The following is a 21,603-nucleotide window of genomic DNA, read 5'->3' on the forward strand; positions in this document are numbered from 1 at the left end:
TAAAGATCTTTCTGTTCGTTTATATACGTAAGAAGGATGAGATCAATATCAAACGTGAAGTATTAATGAAATGTATTAAGAAACAAAGTTGCGATGCATTTAAATTCCACAAAGTTTCGAGTTCGTGTCTGTTCTCTTCTCGGTATATGAAATTTGATGTTTAATTAAAAACGATTAATAAACGCAAGAAATATTGTACATTTGCTGTGATCGTGTGTTAAGTATCGTACCTTGTGCAAACGTACAAATTTCACGGGACGTTATCAAATGTAAACCTGTTGTCGGATATTCTTAAGAATCCATAACGGCTGCTGATGTAATTAAAAAAATATTATTAAAAAATGAGGAGGAAAAAATTTTGATAACATTGGGACACCATTATCGCGAAGAAAGAGACACATAGGATGCAAGTGAAATGCGAGCAACGATAGATTGTAGCGTTTAATATACATTGATAGAATTATTACCAATACCATCAGGCCTAATATACTTAAACGTTGCGTGTATTTGTTGTTGTTGCCGATTCATATCTTATATATCCGAATATAAAAAGAATATTTCGTCTATGGATTTTAAATGTTATACGTCATTTATGAGAAAACAAAAAGAACAAAAAAAAGAGAAGAAAAAGAGGAAACAAGACGAAGGGAATTAAAAAAAAAAAGTACGAAAATAATACTAAGAAAATGGCGTTTATTGATTGGCTTGACAAAGGGAAAAATATTAAATTAAAAAATACATCAACAGTTTTTATGTAGGATAGACGAAAGAGATCCTCGATATCTTGCACGATTGCCTTTTAGCAAACGAGATTGATATTTCTGATTCTGAAGCAAACAGAGAGAAATGAATATTAGTTGGCGAGGACTAGTTCACGAATCTAGTAGATCTTACACGTGATGAAACATATAAAAATGTAGATATAATAATATTAGGTAAATTCAAGTCACGGTTAGCAAATGTAGTTACCAAATGGTTTTCACGCGATTTTAGATAAATATGTAAGTTAAAAAAACTGTCACGCGCTTTAATAGCGTCAAAAATATCGCATCTCGTTTGTTAATGCATTACATTACCTCGTGCCTCCAAGCTGCATTCATAGAATCTATCATTTTCAATATTTTGAGCTTCCACTTAGTCATTTGTAATGTGATTAATTATTTTTCTTAGAATCCTCTTAAATATTTTTTATTTAATAAATTGCAGTAGAATAATTTTTATTTGAGACCGTAAGCAGTACAAAAGTGAGATTAAATTAACGTAGAGAATCAAAGTAACGGCTAGAAACCTATGAATGCGGCTAAAAGAATATTCCGATAATCCACTGTGTTCTTCGAACGATACATATTTCTTTTTTTTTCTTATTTTTCTTTCTCAAATTACTTCAGCCGAATATTTCTCTGACTAATTGTTATTTGTGTAAATGATAAATATATATATATATATATATTATACATATATATGTACTGAAATCATAATTATCGATTATTGTATTTTAAAATGACTATTCAAAGTATTATCGTGCTAATATAAAAGCGGCTTTATTGGTCAATTATTCGGAATCGATGTCATAATTATTCTTATCCCTATTTCTTCTGAACTTGAAGATACAGAATATTCATATAATTCTGTCCATTTGTCATATTTTTTACATCTTGTTGGATATGTGTAAAAATTACACATAGATCTTTAATTATTACACAACAAAAATTTCATTCTGTAATTGAAATCAAAGAGGGCTGATTAACTGGCGTTATGAAATTGCATCTCCTTTTCATTTAATGTTTACGTCTAAGAAATCACAGCTTTCGGAACATTTTATTAGTTATTACGTACGTAAGGAAAATATATCTTAAATGCTCGACATATATAGTCTCGGTACAAGATATTAGTATTAGTCTCGTACAATTTTATTTTTATTTACAACCGTATCGAGTATTTTTCCTCACTTTTCATTGCCTTTTTAAGCTGATGTAATCGCCGAAGACAAAACAGATTATAAAATCACTTCGATGTGCAATTAATTAAATATTCGTTTGCAGAATTTTTTTGTACGATAAAGTATAAATTTATTTCTCTGTTAATTATGACGTATCCAAAAATATCTTTTTTTCCAATTGGAATTATAAAATGCACGATTCTCAGTAAAAGTGTTAATTGTACAAACGAATATTTAAAAATATGTCCTATCTTTCTCAGTACGCAATGTGTTAATCGAAAAACTTTTTTATTGTTATCTATATCCTAGATAATATTTATATACACTCCAAGAAGCACCCATTACCCGCTAATTTATATTTTATCGCATTTTAAAAATAGGAAGATGATACTTGATTATCAATATGTGCAAAATGTTAACATTAGTCGTATTAAAAGATTAATGTACGATCCGTACTTATAATTGTGTAATATGAATAAAAAATATGGGGAAATTTTATACCCAGAAATATCTATACAATATATATTCTCTCAAAATATTTGTACTTAAACATAAAATTTTAAATTCTTATACGCACAGAAACTTGGTCTATTCTGGTAGTGCAAGATACATAATCAATTGAGACTAAAAATATACATTGTTTCAAATTTCATTATTCGATTGTATATCAAAAAGATTTTTCCGTATATATCTTATTAACATAAATAAATATGCTCACGATTAAAATATGACTTCGTGTAATTTTAGGGCATCGTTAATTTAAACAAGAACCTATGAGCTAAATGAAGTTGTAATAAATTCGGTGTAATGAGTGCATTTTCTGTACTTTTATACATCAGTTATGAAGTTTGCACCACATCATACTCTTCCACTGAAACAACACCACAACCATATTTCACATTTTTGTCACAATTCGTTCGACTAATCGACAATTATTCTGTTTCACTTCCTTCGGTATATTTGTCATTTTTCACTTCTATCCTTAAAGGAGAGCGACCTCTTGTATGATTTCTGATTCGAGACCGAAGATCACCTTTTAATGTATTTCTTAGATCTCGTATTCTTGGTTGCCTTTAAAATATTGTTATATGTTATTTCCAAATGTTATTCATAATTCATATAAACATTAATATTGATTTGTTTCAATACTTACCTATCTTTAATGGAGTTATCAACAACCTCACTTTTTACATTGTTCAGTCTTGCCCACACTGTGGAAGCAACGCGAGGTTTATGTTGAACTACTTTTATTACACTGCCCTTAGGTCCTTGAACTTCTCTTGCGGGTTTGTCACTATCTTCATCACTATAGTCTTCATCCTCGTTTTCTTCTTCCTGTTCCTCTCCATCAGAGCCTTGCCATTCGCTCTCTTCCTTTTCCTGGCTCTCATTATCTTCGATAATTTCACCATCTTCCTCCTATATGTCATAAATAAAACCCGTATCCAATGATTTTTACTAAATGTAAATATGCATATAATGCAATATTAAATTTCTAACAATAATTACCTCTGAGTCATTAAGCTTTAAAGAATTCGACTTTGTTGCAGTTGTATTTGTTACAACTACTTGAATTGCATCATGAAATTGTGTTCCTTTCCTCGGAGAGCTGAGCCTCGATCGTAAATCATTGCCTCTAGTTAAATTATTTAACATAGTCTGCAAATGTATCATAATAAGTGATTAAATAAATTCCTCTACTGTATAAAATTTATTTAGCTAATAGTAAAATTTACTGACCTGTTGAAGTTTGGCACGTCGTTTGTGTATCTTCTCTTCTTCATCATCCGCATGCATTCGCATTCGCAACACTTTACTTCTTTTACACCACTCATCTTCACTATCACTGCTCGAATTACTTCGTTGTTCTTCAGTGTGTGTAGTTTCTTTTGAAGGATATTTTACCCCTAATCTTTCCTTTACACTACGCCCTTGATCTTTAGGTTCATTTCTGGTGCCAAACTCACTTTCTATAGCATCATTGAGTCCCCAAGTTTCAGACAATGCACCCCAGGGGTTCTTCACACGTTTTCTATCTTTAACATCGTCTTGCAGCTCTTCTTTGAATTTTCTTTTATTTTGTCTGATTTGTTTGTACAACCGTTTTCGAGACTCAGTTAAAATTCCTTTAATACCTGCATGAAATAATATTATTTAATATTTGGATAATTTAATAATGTTTGTAATTTGTAAGGACATTTTAATAATGTTTGTAATAATACCTCCAAAATTGGGGTTTCCATATTTTTTATAATATTCACTCATTTTCTCTGCATTAGGTTGCTTTTTATCGGCTCTGGTAGCAAATCTGAGGAATATTGCTTTAGATTTAGGATAATTTATCCCTTTCCTCCACAAGCCAGGAGGTAATGGGCAATTAATATCCTTGATACTTATATAATCTTCTCCTGTCTCCTTTGTAGTGTTTGTGATCTCATGATCTTCGTCCATTTCAATGATGGAATCATCATTAGTTACATTGTTTTCATCATCGGGATTACCATCGAATGATTTTATAGTTTGTTGCTTTTCCAAACCAATAATTCTTTTTGATAATCCCAATATAGCTCTAGCTGCTGATAAATTATCTAACCATACCACATTACCTATATTGTAAATAAAGAACAAGAAATTTATAAATAATTCAATCTTTTGGAATCATTGATAGTTATGTTAGTAAAATTTATGGATTTAAATTGTTCTTACATGAAACATCATTAATCCATTCAATGGAGGCTGGAGCATAATCTTCAAAATATTTGAAGACATCTTTCGTACTCATTTCTTCCGTGCCTCTCATGTGTATTACATTTAGTCTGATATTTTTTGTATTTTCACTATCTTCTACAATGCCCATACTAAAAATTAAGACAACCTATGTTATTTATATATCCGAGTTATTTTATATTATCTATCAAGCAAATATTTATCAGTGTCCTTACCTAGAATACAAATCTTGTTCTGGATTTGATAAATTATTCTTTATTTTGTCAGTTAATCCAAAACGTTTGGCTCTTTCTTCCATTTTCAATTTTTCTTCCTTACTAAATATATCTACGCCTGTCATGAAAGTACCACCACGATTCTCATAACGGCTATCTAACTGTATCTGTTTGAATATAAAATATAATGCATTAATATCTAATTTCATAATTCAGTGTATACATAACACTTTTACAATTTAAGATTGTAAAGAAATCCTTAGTCAAAGCAAGGAATCAACGAATTCATTATATGTATATACCATCTACGTTTATGTCTCATGTATCGTAAAATTTGAAACAAAATGGCAATCAGAAAATTTATGAAACATGCACATTAATTATGAAAAATGATTATATTTAATATTTTCTTACCTCTGGTTGTTGCATGTTGTTTGAATTAAAAATTTCTACATCGATTTGCTCAGAATCAACATTCTTGGCATCATCGGTAACTGGAATTATTTCTACGTCCATAGGTTCATCCAGTTGATCCATTTTAAATATTTGTCCAATTCTTTTTCACAAAATTTCAGAAAAATTCAAAAGATTCATGCAATTAGGGCGTTGTTAGGGCGTCTATTTACGAGTACGAAGAAGCACTTCGATAGGTTATGATACACAGCTACGGCTATGCGGATATTGAGGCTACATACTCTACGCTTACTCATTTTTCGAAACAGAAGCGCCCCCATTATTCTGGCAGGAGAATCAAATTCTTACGGAACTAACAATTTTAGAATCTTCGCTCATAACGTTTATTCCTATTTCGACTTATATTTCTGTAAATAATTTATCAAGTTTTTTATTAGATAACGTTACGGAAATTATTTAATTTTCTAGAAAGATATAGTGATCTTTGGTTATCGAGAGTCCAATAAAATGAAAAAATAAGAATATTTGTGATCTCAAACATTATCATTTCCGGTCAAAAGTCCGATTTTATTGCACTTTATCAAAACCACGGATGATCAAAACCATATTTACATCTCTACAAACAGTACAATGTGATAGAATTTTGTCTTTACGCTTGTTTTTACATTGTATTACTAATTTACTGTGAAAAGGTGTACATAAAGTAATAGCTTGGATTTAAACTCTCATTTGATAGATAACTGGTAGTCAATGTAGAACAATTTATTAAAATAAATTTCGGTTCGTAATATAGAAGTTAATAAAAATACAAAAAATTATAAAAAATTATAAAATAAAAAAATAAAATTTAATACTATACGCGTAGTATAAAATTTATGAATCTTTATGCTACTATCGATTTTGTTAAACAGATCATTGATCAACGCTTTATCGATTATTCAGTGGCTGGAGATAGTTTTTAAATTTGATACTATACGCGTAGTATAAATTTCATACTACTATTGATCAATGATCTGTTTAACAAAATCGATAGTAGCATAAAGATTCATCAATACCCTTTCCCTCAAATTCGGGCCAGACTATAGATAATATTATTTTTATCAATGCGGATTTATACACGCGAGATTCTTTGGCAAATAATTGATATGTAAGCTCCCAGAAAATTTAATTTTACAATCTATGAGCACTACGATCGCAACACAATCGCAACAAACAAATTAAAATTAATTAAGAGATACAATTACATTATCTTTGAGCAGATCCAGCCTTAGAATACTACTAATGATTTGACAATTTTTTTATTTACAATCAAAACGCTATTTTGAGAAGCTTTTCTATTTGATTTTTTCATCGATGTTACGAGACTTCTTTTTCTTTTAAATACGCGTTTTGCGTTGTATCGAATAACGGGGTCAATAGCGATGACGTTATGAGACACATTTTTATCTATTTTAACTTTTAATTACCGTCAATTAGTCGCTTCTCTAATTATGAATTTTCAGTGAAATTTCGCTGGTGGTGTCTGTTATCTAAGACAAAAAAATCTGAGATCGACTAGTTCCTCGTATCGAAGTAGTCATATAGGGATAAATTAAAGAGCAATGTCGCCTATTGATACAGTTCGTTGTTAACGTCGGTTTAACGTGCACGCGTGGTCATCGAAGTTCGAAGAGTTTTCGCTATATTCCCGCGGTTTCTGGAGAATCGTTGTGGAGCTTCTCGTAATTGTGGATCGCTGGATTTTTATTATTGCAGTGCTGTAGAGAATATTAATTGTATTCCGTGTCCGTGAACAAAATAATTTCAATATGCCTGAAAATGGAATACAGATGACCGAAATAGTAAGTGACTGGGAAAACGGCGTTTGATTATAATTTTTCGTTCTCGTTTTTGATTGATTGTCTTTCATAATGTTTGTAATATTATAAATTTGATTGTTTTTTATCATATTTACAATATAATATCGTAACTCTTATAATAAAGAGATTTTTATTGATTCGAATGTCAATCGCATAAAATAATTGGATTTAATGGTACGTTGTTTATTAAAATAGTTGGAGGAACATCTAATTAAATAATTCATCGTTCGATAATGTTTAATGACGGCTTGAAATCTTCATAGTTTGTATAGCTCTTGATTTCTAATACTTCGTGTATTAATGTAGGATTAACGATAGTATAGTACTTTATTTTTATTTTTCGGCTTTACAACGCGGAACGGGGACTTGGTTTTCGTATTTCCCACTCTCACTCATTCCTATACGAATTAATAATAAATATTCGTATATATATATATAAATCTAATATTTGTTGCTTGTATTTATTTAATTAATCGCTTTAAAATATCGGTTAAAGCTTAATTTAAAAAGTCGATCATTCTATATTCTATATTCACAGTTCAGTATTCTACTGATAGAGATTTTCAATTCGGAGAACTACATTTATACCGTCTGATTTCTATTCTCCCAAACTATATATAAGTGAGTAGATGAATAGTGGCTCTCAGATTATTAATTGGAATCTAATGTTATCGTATCAAGCTTAATGCGATTTAAAATATAAATTATCATTACTGTTACTTTTAAAGTTTTTATTAGTAATCATCAAATGTTGCTGGATATATTTGGATCACAACAATTTTTGGCGCAAGTGTATTTCTATCCTAAAGATTGCTGAGAGGCACTGCGTACACTTAAGGCGTAAAATTGACTGTGAACTTTAATGGTTGTGTTGTTGAGAAAGGATAGTATTGATATATAACGTATATATTTAGATTCTAATTGACGCTTAAGAACACTGGCTACGTCGTGGATCGCGAATCGTAATTAGAGATTCAAGATTGCGAGATACATTCTATTTTACCAGTAAAAAGTATAGACCTCTTCCCACTTCGAGTGAACTTTTGCATTTATACAGTATTGATACTGGAATATTAGGATCTAATCGCATTATATTACATTCTCCGGCAAATATTTTGAAATAAGAAAGGATAACAATCGGAGTTATTGATCATTGATAATTAACACTAAAATATTAGACAGATAGAAAATTCGGATGGTAACGGTAATAAAATGGTAAATTAAGTAAAGGGCGCTTAAAACATTTACATAGGAAAAACCGATGAAAAAAATTTTTCTTTAATTGAATTACCTTTTTTTCAATGTGTTAATTAATAAAACAATATATCATTGTCTTAATGAACACTATGATACAGTTATTCCTGGCGAGTTGGTTCTCCAACGTAATTACGTAACCGAGCTTATTATAAAAAATATATTCTACTGTATGCGACGGTGCTGCTTATACCTTTTCAGAGTTTTAAATTCTGGTTGCTTCTAGCAAAAGAGGACAAATTACGGTTTCATTAAAAATCCTCCACTCCTCCTAAAAAAAAAAAAAAAAAAATAAGTAAAGAAAAGATAGGCAGCCCTCATAAAATCTAGAAAGGGTTTTAGTACAAACAATGCTTAAAAATCTAAACAAGTTCTAGTACAATCTTTTGTCAGAATTAATACTGCATGCGGTTTCAAATATCCTACAAAGTCAAAGATAATTGTTCAAAGCTGGTATTATGCAGCGTGCACCTGTTTATTGTTTCAGAATCTAGAAAATTCAACATTACCACTGTCGAATACTAAAACTGCTGGCAATAACAGGAGCACGAATCTCAATTATGGCATCGACGATGTCCCGCCCTGGTATCTTTGCTTATTTATGGCTTTACAGGTACTTTTTATTGTAATAAATTAAGCGTAAAATATTCTTGTAGGAAGAAAACCACTTGTACATCTTATATTTAACATCAAGGAAAAGTGAACGTGTTTTTCTTTTCAAAAATGTTCCACGTTGCTCAAATTCCTCAAGGATACAGAAAAGTATAGATATTAACTAAAGCTGATGTTTGAATCAGATAACTTATTTGAGATAAGCACATTCTGAAAGCCAAGAGGAGGTGGACCGATTTATTTCCCTATTTACTTGCCTATTTATATAATTTGTCTTGATAAGATATTCGACTGTGTTCATCCAAGACCGATCAAGATTACCATAATCATTTAATAAGCTCTAAGTCTAGTTAATTCTCTGATATCATCAAAATTTTTCCATAACCGTTAAATTTCCTATCTCCTATTGTTAACATCATTTGCGAAAAGAATAATATGTTTTTCAGCATTATCTAACGATGATAGGTGCAATAGTCTCGATTCCCTTCATCCTTACTCCAGCATTGTGCATGGCGGAGGACGATCCATCGAGAAGTTATATAATTTCCACCATGATCTTCGTCACAGGACTGGTCACTTTCTTCCAAACCACCATAGGATGCAGGTAATTAAATTAGCAAAAATTTGTCTTTGTCAATCTAAATGATATAAATGATTCGTAATTCATATTTAACTTCGTCGTTATTAAAGTCGTTTCAAAAGTAATACAGTAAATTAATCCTTTTTTATAGAGCTTCTTCAATTTTTGAGAGCATTTTTGTATACTCGACTCAAATTACCGCGAATCATTCTGGCTAGAGCATTAAATTGATAAGTGACGTTCGATAGGCGCCAAAGGAAGCACGAGACGGCATTTACAATTATCATTACAAATACCGTGAAACAATTACGTATATGAATCTAGAGCAATTTGTTACTGATATAAGCTTCGTCGAGCTACTATGTGTTATTGATATATATCGAAATTCATAAAGAATTCGTCTTGAAACAAGAGTATTCGTAATAAGTAGAAAGTTTGTGCATTTATAAGAAATTTAAAGATACAAAAATATACATTATGCATATACATGGATAGTACCCCTTAAAATATTTAGCATGAGAAAGAAATTTCTATTTAAGCTTCACATTTTTAGTTATATTTATAAGAATATGAAATTTTGTACAAAGTGCTATCTAGTAATAGTAATAGAAGCCACTGACAAGCTTTTTCAGTTTACAAAATTTTAAGAAAATAAGAGAAAGATAATTCATCTCTAAACGACAAAATTTGCACTTCTGTTTTATTTCTTCTATGTTTATCTTTCAATAAATAGAAAAATTAAAGTCGTCTTTTTTTTCTCATTTATGATCTTTTATGCTAAAGATCTTATCATGATGATAATGAGTATATCAGTGTTTCAATATTATTACATATTATTATCGCGTAATAAAAAAGAGTAATATTTGCATTTAAATGAATGACGAGAGCGATTAGAAACGCTATCGGAAAGGCACACGTGTTAATTTATGTACGTGCATGAATTCGAGGATCAAGGCTGGATAGTGGAATTATCTTCGCAGCTGATATTTATACATGTTTCATGCTTGGTAACTCCTGTTTTTCAGCTTGTTCTAATGCTAATTTTCGTAACTTTATTGCTGCTGGATCATTTTGAACTCTTGTTTAACAAGATTTATAGATCGTTAACTATTCCCAACAGCTTCCGGGAAAAATAATATTCGTTTATTACTTCAAACTTTATGATTAAAATTATAGTTGTAGTAGTGGGAAATCTTCTCTTCAATTTGTTTTTTACATTATGTATAGTCCTTAGATCTACTTTGTAATATATCAATATTCTACTCAGTATCTTTCCAGACTCTAGAATTTTGATATAGCAGTACTTACTCCTACATCCCAATATTTCAATATACTTTCGACACGAAAATTTCTTGAAATTTTGCCATTTTACATATTTGATTCTGTATTATTCTAACGAAAACTATAACTTCATTACTATCGACGCGAATATATCACGATTAACTAGTAATTGTTGATAGCTAATTGTACAATTTAGTTCCTGATCAAATCAATACTCTAATACTTGTATACTCCAGTATGTAATCGATACTATATTTCTTATTTTTCCTATTCTTCGCCGTAGGTTGCCGCTAGTTCAAGGAGGAACTATATCCTTTTTAGTCCCAACATTGGCGATACTAAGTTTACCACAATGGAAGTGTCCAGAGCCGGAAGTTTTAAATCAAATGTCTCCGGAGAACCGCACAGAACTATGGCAAATTAGAATGAGGGAACTTTCAGGAGCCATCGCTGTATCCGCTTTGTTCCAAGTAGTCATTGGATTTGGAGGTATTGTAATCATTAATCATAGACAAAACATTCTTTGGCTATTAAATCTTCTTTCTCTAATGGAATTTTCTGAATAGGTATTATTGGATATTTGTTGAAATTTATTACGCCACTGACTATTGTGCCAACTGTCTCTCTCGTTGGAATATCTCTCTTTGAGAATGCAGCTGACGCTGCGTCTCAACATTGGGGTATAGCAGCTGGGTGAGCTCATCTTTTTTGTATTTATATAGTGATGATATAACGTATAAATTGATGTATACATATTTTCTCTTTTTACATCGATAATATTGTTCATATAATTTAATCAACGAATGAAATAATAAATTTAATACGTAACGAGGGAAGTGTATGATGTGTACATAACTTCTTGTATATTGATCTTGCAGAACAATATTGATGTTAACATTGTATTCTCAAATACTTGTTAATGTGCCATTCCCGATATTGATGTACCGTAAGGGTCAGGGAATAAGCATCGTGTGGTTTGAATTATTTAAGCTATTCCCGGTAATTATTTCACGTTTATTCTTCTTTATATTCTATACGTTTGTATTTTTAGTACCAACTTTCCTTCATTCAAGTTTTTATCATTTCTGTCTTTGTTTCTTTTTCGTATTAGGTACTGTTAACAATAGTAGTCATGTGGATAATTTGCGCGATTTTAACCGTGACGGATGCTTTGCCAGTCGGTCATCCAGCCAGAGCAGATAGTAAATTAAAGATTATCAATGATTCTCCATGGTTCCGTGTCCCATATCCTGGTCAATGGGGTACACCGACCGTATCCCTGTCTGGTGTACTTGGTATGTTAGCTGGTGTATTAGCGTGTACGGTGGAATCTATCAGTTATTATCCAACTACCTCCAGGATGTGCGGTAAGTAAAATCCAAGAACTGCAATTACATTGCTCAATATAATTATTCTACTAATTAAATATGAATATTTTAGCAAAGTATGTTTTGCTCGAGATCAGTTACTTGTGTTTAACTTATGTAATACATAATAGCATTCGAAATACCGGATATCTCATCCAAAATGAATGATAAAGTTTTTAAAACAATTGGTACTCTAATTTAAGTCCAATGTCACAGTGGCAGATAAATATAACTGTCTAAAAATTAAAAGAACTTAGACATTTAAAAGTTTGAAAATTAAAGGATTTAAGAATCTAAATATTAAAAGATGTGAAAATTATAAAATTGAAAAAAAAAATTCAGAAATTATGGAGTTTAAATTTTGTAGCTAATATTTTTTGAAATTCCATTTTCAGGCGCACCACCTCCGCCGGTTCACGCCATTAACCGAGGTATCGGCATAGAAGGGCTTGGTACGATGTTAGCTGGACTTTGGGGTAGCGGGAACGGTACAAACACGTTTGGAGAAAATGTGGGAACTATTGGTAAATCGTTTGAGTTTCCTAAAAAACAGAAAAAAATATCAAAGAATACGAGTTACATTTTTTTGTGTTTATAAGTGATTTATAGCGATTTAAGTATGGTGTTTTAAACTCATTGTTTAAACGAAACATTATCAGGTGTTACGAAAGTAGGCAGTCGCAGAGTTATTCAATGGGCATGTGTCTTGATGATTCTCCAAGGATTGATTAGCAAATTTGGCGCTGTTTTTATCATTATCCCCGAACCAATAGTCGGCGGAATATTTTGCGTGATGTTTGGAATGATCACTGCTTTTGGTATACTAAAATATATCTTTTACAATAAAATTACTCTAAGACCAAAGTAAAAACTATTTAAATATATGGTTCTTTTAGGCCTCTCTGCGTTGCAATACATAAATTTAAATTCAGCAAGGAATTTGTACATTCTTGGATTCTCCATTTTCTTTCCACTGGTAAAGTTATTTTTAATTAAATGTTTATCAATTTCAGTTTTTTCTTAATTGTTTGTTACGTATAATTCACGATTATATAGCAGTAGCGTAATTGTTTGAAGTAGTATTTGAACTTGATTTACGATACCAATTGAAATCTAAATTGTCTTCATGAATTTTCAGGTATTATCTAAGTGGATGATCAATCACTCAGGTGTAATAGAAACCGGAAATGACATAGTCGACAGTGTATTTACCGTGTTACTTAGTACGACTATCTTGGTGGGGGGTGTAATAGGATGTTTATTAGATAATATTATACCAGGTACAATTTGTACAAAAATCATATTATCTTTAGTTCGTGAATTTTCAATTGTTTCGCTTTATAAAACAATAAAATATTTCGTATGCATTTACTATTATCAATTTTTTAAGGTACCCCTGAGGAACGTGGGCTCATTGCTTGGTCAAAGGAAATGGAATTACATACCGAAAGGGACGACAAAGAAGACCAAGAGTATATGTTCAATACTTTTGATTTTCCATTTGGAATGGATGCTTTACGAAGGTGAAGCTTTTTTAAATAATATCTTTTTAACATTTTTTAATTCTTCAAATGATTTATCAACTTGTTTCATTTTTCTGCAGATGGAAATGGACACAATACGTACCATTTTTACCGACATATAAACCTGGAATTTATTCATGTAGTCAGAAAAAACAATGAGATTCACTTTGATTTTATATTTTCAATGCATTGCATAATTACATAGCATTGCTAATCACCATGAGGAAACTTGGAATGCAATAATGAATGTTGAATGAGAGTTACCTTGCAAACGACGAACTATTAATTGAATGCAAAAGAGGATTGTATTAAATACAAATATAAATGAACTTTTATATAAAAAATAATGAATTTGATTTTTTATCATTTTTATCCACAAAATATGCACTTTGAAAGCATAAAATTCCTAAAATCTTGGGAGATTCTGCTAGGGAAAAAATTTCTTATGGTGGTAAATATTGCAACTTAATTTGTGTATAAAGCGCGAATTAAGTCAGTTATACTTTTATAAATGTTATTTCTAACAATTCACGTAAACTCGATCAAATACAGACATGGCTGCATCCTCAGACGTTGCTACGGTATTGCATACGTGTATTATAGTTTATAAATGTTTAACTTGTAAATTTTATTGCCTTAACATATCCTAACCTCAATTTAACCTAAAAATTCTTAACTGGTTTATTTGAAATAACTTAACAAAACGTTTATTCAATAAAAAAATACAATTTGCTTTGTATTGATTAAAAATGTATCATTTTCTGTGAATAAATTGATATAAAAAATATTGTATATATTTTATCTTTGCGTAACTGTATTATACAAATATATGTAATATGTATATAATGTATTTTAAATAAAATAATAGTAATAAAACTGATAAAATTTATATAATACATTGCTCTAAAAATTCTATTAGTATTTATAAGTCAGATTTATGTAAGTTAATTCAATGACTGCATTATTATCTAATTTAGTCCATTAATTATTATATAGATCAAACTACAAAGATACATAAATATGCCATTGGTACAAAGATGCAAGGAAATAGCAACGCTGATAGATGAATCAAGCACAACAGAATTGCAACATGTATTTTCCATATTAGTAGACTCGCTGTTTGGAATAACTGACAACATTGGTTGGGGACTACATAGCATCACTTTTAAAAAAAATCCACAGGAGCATGAAACGCTTTATAACTTTCTTAATCCACAAGGACCAGTTTTTTCTTTATGTTATAAGTTATTGCCAGATTGTTACTTGAAATATAACTTCCCAGTTTCATTTTTACCTGTATGTAAAAATAGATCTATACATTATTGACAATTATAAAATAAACAAAAATTAAGTTTCATATACGTCTTTTTTATTTCAGGTAAAGATACGTTCGATGTTAGAGGAAGGAGTAATACCCCCATTTTATCTAGACAAAATTAGAGATGACCAGGGCACACGTGGTGTATCTGCTTTAAATATGAGTATCCTTTTTATATTTCTGTTTAATAATTTCATGAAATATTTTTAAAAATTTGTGTAAGGTAAATTCTTAACAGTTATACATATCCCTTTGAATATTATATCTTCCACTTTGCATATCATTTGACAAATCCCTGGCTGCAGGTGCAGCAACAGGAGAATATTTGGATCAATTGGGAAACTGTTTACGTTCAATTAGCACACTGTTATTTATACCATTTTCTACCTAAAGATAATTCTCCAGTTCTGCCAATAATTAGTCCATACATTAGGAAAACACCTCAACGGAAATTAGTACAATCACCCGAATCTAAAAGGTATTCTTGGAGCAAAACAAAAGATACTTTAATAAGGGATATATAAATAAAAAGGCACTTCTTTAGAACTAGACAATAAGTTAAAAATCAGAAATTATTACAGAATGCAAACACCGCGACTTTTGAGAACGTCGATATTATCACCAGGATCTCCGAATTCTACAACGAGCGTACCACAGCAACAATGTTTACCGCAAGTTTGGAGAAGTGAAACCGTAGTGCAAGTATTTCTCGACTTTTGGGTAGAATACATAGAAGATGATCAATTAAATCCACGAATAAGCACATCATATTCTGCGTCCGTTCCACGTCGAGTAAGTTTACATTTTGTTGCAAGTTGAAATTTTTTCGTAAAATATATATATACATTTCTATGTAACTTTAATTACAGCACAGCATCCATTCCGGAGAGCATATACGTTTAGTGCGAGCATTTATAAAAACTTTGCACGAATTTGCAAATAGCACGATAGGCGACAAAAGTGCGATGGATGAACTTAAACGGTATATACATAATCAAAAAAGAATTAAACAACAATTAAATATTATACTAATACTATAATCCATATTTTTACCATTTCAGAATTATTTTGCCTTCTGTTCAAGGTAAAATCTACACATTCCTTCGGAAAGCCATACATCATTGGCCATTAGATAGTTCCTTTAGATTGATTCTTGAAGCTTGGTTAAGTTTTATTCAACCATGGAGATATTTCCCTAGTATAACGTATACTAAGGAAGGGTATGTATATATAGTAAAAGGTCTGTTGAGAAATTATTATTACAAATTGTTTTACTTTTTTACAGTAAAGCAGAAGAGGAAGAGAGAGGAAAGATACATGATGCATATAGATGGATGCCTTTCATAGCACATAATCTACTAGCCTACACAGCTATATTTCAACAATTACTTCCACGATTTATGAGAACAGATCTTGTAGCTCCAAAGAATGCGTTAATGTTATTCAGAGTTACAAAAGTATGCTAAGTTTTTGTAGATATGTGGATTGTCCGCTAACACGTATTTATCAAACTTATACTCCTCAGGTTTTTTCGCAACCGTTTTTAGCAAAAATAATATGCGAAATAGAAAGTCACATGGATGATGTTGGATTAAGAAGTCGAGTATCTACAAATCAATGGACTTCAACTGTACGACAACAAATTTTAGAGCTTGAAGGACCGACATACCAATACGTTCTAATGTTTTCTATGGCTACTATTTCACAGGTACGTAAAACGTAAAATACATGCCTAAAGTATTTAATTATTTTTTAATTTCTATCTTAGGTCGTATGTCTATTAGGCACAATTAAACAAGCACATTTAACAGCAACTAGTTTAATCGATGCATTGGAAAAGAAGAGAAAAAACAGACCATTTCTGTTAGCGCTATGGGAATTTTTTAATGGCGAAGACTATTCTTCGGATGATATTGGTATAGAAGAAAGGCGTCGTGTTCCTGTTTATCTAGCGAATGCACAGCAACAGTTAATTGAGATTTTCGAGGTAATAAAAGATGGTAGATTTCCTAATTTTAAATATCATGCGATTTGGTTTAAACATAATTTTTACAGATTAAAGTAGAAGACATTCCTCAGGTAGCTATTGAAGCTGACCAAGAATACCACGAGAGTATTCTATCGACATCCTTCTGTCACCAATCACAAGTATAAAACTGATTATCTAAAAAATCGTATTATAGTAGAAAAATCCTAACTCATTAATTTTTTAGATGGACTCTAGTTTAGATACAAGCAAACCAGGTGTTTTTGTACCTAATCAGAAAGATAGACAGACATGTCAATATATCGAATACATGGGAGATCCGGAATTGCAACCAGTTCGAAGTAACGAATGCGCGTTACTTGTTAGAAATTTATATAAACTCTGTACATACATAAATGTGAAGGTAAATGTACATTTAATAACATTTTAGAATCGAATTATTAAGTTACATTAGCTTCATTTTTGTAATTATATAATCGCGTATTTTAAACAGTACCGACATAAGATAACTAAGATGTACCATCGACGTGGTTTCTTCGGCAGCATTTGTCGACAGATATTACAATCACCAACGAAAGTCGTGAAACTACCAAAAAGAACACAAACTGGGTTGTCCAGCGGATACGAGGAACGCATTCCGCCTCGACTTAGTTTACGTCCGTTAGCTAATTATAGTCTACTCGTAATCATAAGTCTTGGAGTATTTATTGCCTGGTTTACAAAGTACTAGACATTCTTAATCTAAGTTATGATTATTTTGGAAGCCAAGGTGATTGCAGTAGTATAATATTGATTTATTTGTAGTTATGGAGTCTTCACGGTCCTTGGGTTCGCCTTTGCTCTATGGTTCGTATACATAATAATACGAGCAACGTTGGAACCATGGACACGATCAAACAGAAACACATTCAGGGCTAATACTACGGCATTTTCTATGAACTAATCAATCATAAAATTATTTTATTGTATACAAATTAACTTGCATCACTGTATAATATTTCATAATTTCAAATATCTATTTATATAAGGATATATAATGTTTAAAATTTTGATAATTTAAAGACAATTTAAAGAATTTGACATACATGATTTTTTAAAGACGTGAAAAATTGTCGTTTTTTATACTTCCTTTTTAAATGATAATATTATATGTGTGATTAAAAACAAAATTAATATTTTAAAAACACAATTAAAATTCAGCAGAAGTTGCTATAGGTTAGCAAAATAAAATTCATAATATCAGCGTTGTAAATTAGCTTTTCAAATCTAACTGCGAGTACTGATAGAGTGGTTATTATTTAATCAATATGACATACAGATAACTGATCATTTTTGTCGATCGAGTGGAGCATACATTGCATCGCGTAAGTACGAAGGGGTTCGTTAACGTTGATATTGTGAGTCGGAAAATTGATATTGGACAGGGGCAGGAACGTTCCAGATGAAAGGAACATATAGAAGAAAATCGAAAGATAGAATAATTTTCTTTCATTCCATATTGACTTTTTTTCTCAATCTCCCTTTAAAAGTATAATTTTAAGAAATTTAAGATAACTTTTTTCTTAAACACATTTTATATAAAATATCAAGAGAACTCTACACCACGGATATACCGTATAAAATAACTGTCCTTTTAATTGGATCCCGCTAGTCGTCACAAGGCTTTAGCAATATGTTTTGCGTTCCCCTAGGTGGAGACCACCTGAATTATCACACCAAGTTAACTACTACACACCTATATAGAGCAGTCATAATAAAGCGTACTACACAACGAACTCAATTGAACCTTGTTGACCAATTAATTATAATTTCATTGCAATTTCTCAACCAAAATGCTTTCAGTCCGTTTATTATTCATTGATCGCTTATAATTTTATTCAAAAATCAATTTCTATAATTCTTTCCACCCGTAGTACCAATTTCTTTTTTCAAAAAGAAACAAAAATTCATTAGAAAAAATGTTACTTACTAAAACTATAAAATTAAAAAGTACGAAAATATTTTTGTCAAAAAAGATAAAATGAAATATTTCTACTTTCTTAAGTTTTTCACATTTTGTTACCTAATCAGGAAATTCATGTTCATACTTGTGCCACTGGCTTCCATAGTTTCTCATCCACTTTCAATCACATTAGTCGCATTAAGTCGTTAGATAGTTTAATTGCACGGGTGTGTTTACACGTCCTGTGCAGCATGACCCGTTTTCGATTCAGATAAATGCAAATTCGCATACCTAGCGTTGTCTAGCCACGATTTATTCAACTTTGCATCACAATCAAGGATCCTTTCATGCGATGTCAAACGATCTGTTGTGCGCCTGTTACATACAATAAAGCACATTCGAATTACTGAGAATGGACTCGTTTACTATTCGTTAAGACCTCTCCGTTTTAAGAAGATGTCTTTCAGCAGTTGAAATCAATCAGTTGAAGTTATTCTATTGAAGAGGCTTGATTCATTAAAATCCCCAAAATCAGGGATTATTCAAATGATTCTTTCCTTTAAATTACTCGTTATCCTAATAAAATGTTTATTATTAACTGGACTGGAGAAAAGCAGTAATTGGTTAATTACGTAATAAATGTTAAATTGATATCAGTTTAATCGAGTGTTGATCACAATTATCGATCATTCAACCAACCCATGTGGGTTTGAGACAACCAGTGTGTTGCAATTACTTCTTTTTTATACAGAAGACAATTATATTCCATGACAAAGAATCGAGAATCTATTAACCAACATTCGACACAGAAATGCTTTCAAGCTGAAGCACAAGTTCCACACCAAAGAAGCTGTCTTCGTTCCATTTGAAGATTACTTTGAAAATTGACGCGAGAAATAATTCCATAAATCATTTGTCTAATCGGATTGAAATATACGAAGGCAGCAAATAACTTATGATTAGTTTACGAAATTGAAATTAAAATTCAATGTTATTAAGTTAATATTACTGGATACATTACTAAATCTATAAAAAGTCTAATGAAAATTAATTTACCCATGCTATTCCTTACACCTATAATTATATTAACTCGGAAAACATTACGTAAATTGTAAAATTAAAATATTGATTGCAACATAGGAGGAATAACATGAATAACCTTGAGATATCCATGACCTCCACCCACAGCTTATATCTTCTTACACTATCGAGAAGGAAACGCGTTCCGTCGATTGAGCTGTACGTTTCCTTTTAAAAATTCATCGTTTTTATAATATATGTATAGTTAAGAAATTCATAGAAGCCGGTGGTTCTCACTGCGTGTCGGACTAATTACGTAATTGCCAGTTATTAGAACAGTGTAATAACAGGCAAAGGTCGAAGACATGTTTAAGGCCACCCCAGCAATTAAGATTCATCGCTAATTCTATAACACCCTATAATTTTCTCGCATCGTCGGTTCAACCATTAACACGGTAATCGTTAGAACAGTAATTTACAGGAAAATTAAAACATATATATATGCTAGGAAAGAACGTTATTAGATATAGAAGAAAATCAATCCACCACGTAAGATATACTTTTCAATAAAATTGTATCACCAGAAACTTACTCAGAACTCGATTTCTCACTTCAAACGAACTTCTATACATAGACACACATACAGACATCGGATATAACCACCTTCTGGAAAGGGAGAACGAAAAATGCGCAGACCCATTTGTCTGGTTAGCCTTGGCAGTAATCCGATCCTGTCTAATGTCGAACGGAATAACAAATACCCGCTTGTTTGCAAGAGGATCTGATTCGATTAATAGTACACGCAGTAAATAGTCTATTCCTACGATTTCCATCAATTATCCAATTGAATTAAATTTTCAGTATTACCATACAGCAGTTCGTCGAATTTTACTGGATTTAAATGAGATAGAAGATCCGCTGACATTTACATTGATATAAATAACGATGTTGAAAAAGAAATGGGGTTCTCTATTTTCGTGACCAATATTAAGCATGGAACGCACGCGCGTGGTTAATTATGCGACCGTTTGTCTTGTCGAATTTCTCAAGACAAGAAACACCTTGGCCGATATTAGCGAAGGGCGCGTCGTGCAAGCACGTGAAATTAGATTTAGAAGGTCTAATTAAGCGAAACAACTTTTCTTTTACGCTCGTAATTCGATAATCATCATAATGGTGTTAGTGTTTCAACACTATTGCACGTTCCTTCCATCGGGCTCCATTAAGAAAACATTGTCCTCCAATGTTGTCTTGTAATTCCCATTGGGCATACATGTATGTACTTGCTAAGAAAATATACACAGATCTACTCAAATTGAAACGTTCGATATAACAAATTACAATTGAGAAACTCGACGAGTTAGTAACGTTAGTAAAAGAAAGAAATTGGCCATAAAGTATCCCGCGACGTAGAGTTCATAAAATATTACAAAAAGTTCCAGAGGCGGAACGGGACTTTTAATTTCGCCGAGAGGAAGCTAAACTAATTTGTACTACTTACTCGCACAAGGAGAGTTTTATTCTTTCTTTGACGATTTCACGCATATGAACATGCCGCGTCTCGT

At 31.3% G+C, this 21,603-nt stretch overlaps 3 protein-coding genes across 4 annotated transcripts; 2 read left to right on the forward strand and 1 right to left on the reverse strand.

Moving 5' to 3' along the window:
• Positions 1 to 673: 673 nt before the first annotated feature.
• LOC126864644 (nuclear cap-binding protein subunit 3-like) lies at positions 674 to 5,665 on the reverse strand. Its single transcript, XM_050616187.1, has 8 exons — positions 5,296 to 5,665; positions 4,882 to 5,048; positions 4,646 to 4,797; positions 4,162 to 4,545; positions 3,680 to 4,074; positions 3,449 to 3,598; positions 3,093 to 3,358; positions 674 to 3,010 (listed from the first exon to the last, which is right to left on the reverse strand). Exons 1-8 carry the CDS (start codon positions 5,416 to 5,418, stop codon positions 2,872 to 2,874), a joined length of 1,776 nt encoding a protein of 591 aa, XP_050472144.1. The 5' UTR covers positions 5,419 to 5,665; the 3' UTR covers positions 674 to 2,871.
• Positions 5,666 to 6,810: 1,145 nt separating this feature from the next.
• LOC126864645 (solute carrier family 23 member 1) lies at positions 6,811 to 14,118 on the forward strand. The gene is made up of 13 exons (XM_050616188.1): positions 6,811 to 7,136; positions 8,896 to 9,021; positions 9,467 to 9,624; positions 11,165 to 11,370; positions 11,448 to 11,574; positions 11,760 to 11,880; positions 11,993 to 12,248; positions 12,644 to 12,772; positions 12,908 to 13,066; positions 13,145 to 13,224; positions 13,387 to 13,528; positions 13,639 to 13,771; positions 13,852 to 14,118. Exons 1-13 carry the CDS (start codon positions 7,104 to 7,106, stop codon positions 13,928 to 13,930), a joined length of 1,749 nt encoding a protein of 582 aa, XP_050472145.1. The 5' UTR covers positions 6,811 to 7,103; the 3' UTR covers positions 13,931 to 14,118.
• A 49-nt stretch (positions 14,119 to 14,167) lies between these two features.
• On the forward strand, positions 14,168 to 18,174 carry LOC126864663 (sphingomyelin phosphodiesterase 4). Of its 2 annotated transcripts, none has more exons than XM_050616214.1 (14): positions 14,168 to 14,352; positions 14,768 to 15,067; positions 15,150 to 15,252; positions 15,336 to 15,567; positions 15,659 to 15,881; positions 15,959 to 16,071; positions 16,151 to 16,309; positions 16,375 to 16,546; positions 16,615 to 16,797; positions 16,858 to 17,076; positions 17,145 to 17,237; positions 17,303 to 17,479; positions 17,570 to 17,799; positions 17,881 to 18,174. In XM_050616214.1, exons 1-14 carry the CDS (start codon positions 14,326 to 14,328, stop codon positions 18,017 to 18,019), a joined length of 2,370 nt encoding a protein of 789 aa, XP_050472171.1. In that variant the 5' UTR covers positions 14,168 to 14,325; the 3' UTR covers positions 18,020 to 18,174. The 2 variants fall into 2 exon arrangements, with proteins under 2 accessions (XP_050472171.1, XP_050472170.1); XM_050616213.1 differs by having other exon boundaries at positions 15,671 to 15,881.
• Positions 18,175 to 21,603: the final 3,429 nt, after the last annotated feature.

This window comes from Bombus huntii, chromosome 4 (assembly GCF_024542735.1).
Source record: "Bombus huntii isolate Logan2020A chromosome 4, iyBomHunt1.1, whole genome shotgun sequence".
NCBI lineage: Eukaryota > Metazoa > Arthropoda > Insecta > Hymenoptera > Apidae > Bombus > Bombus huntii.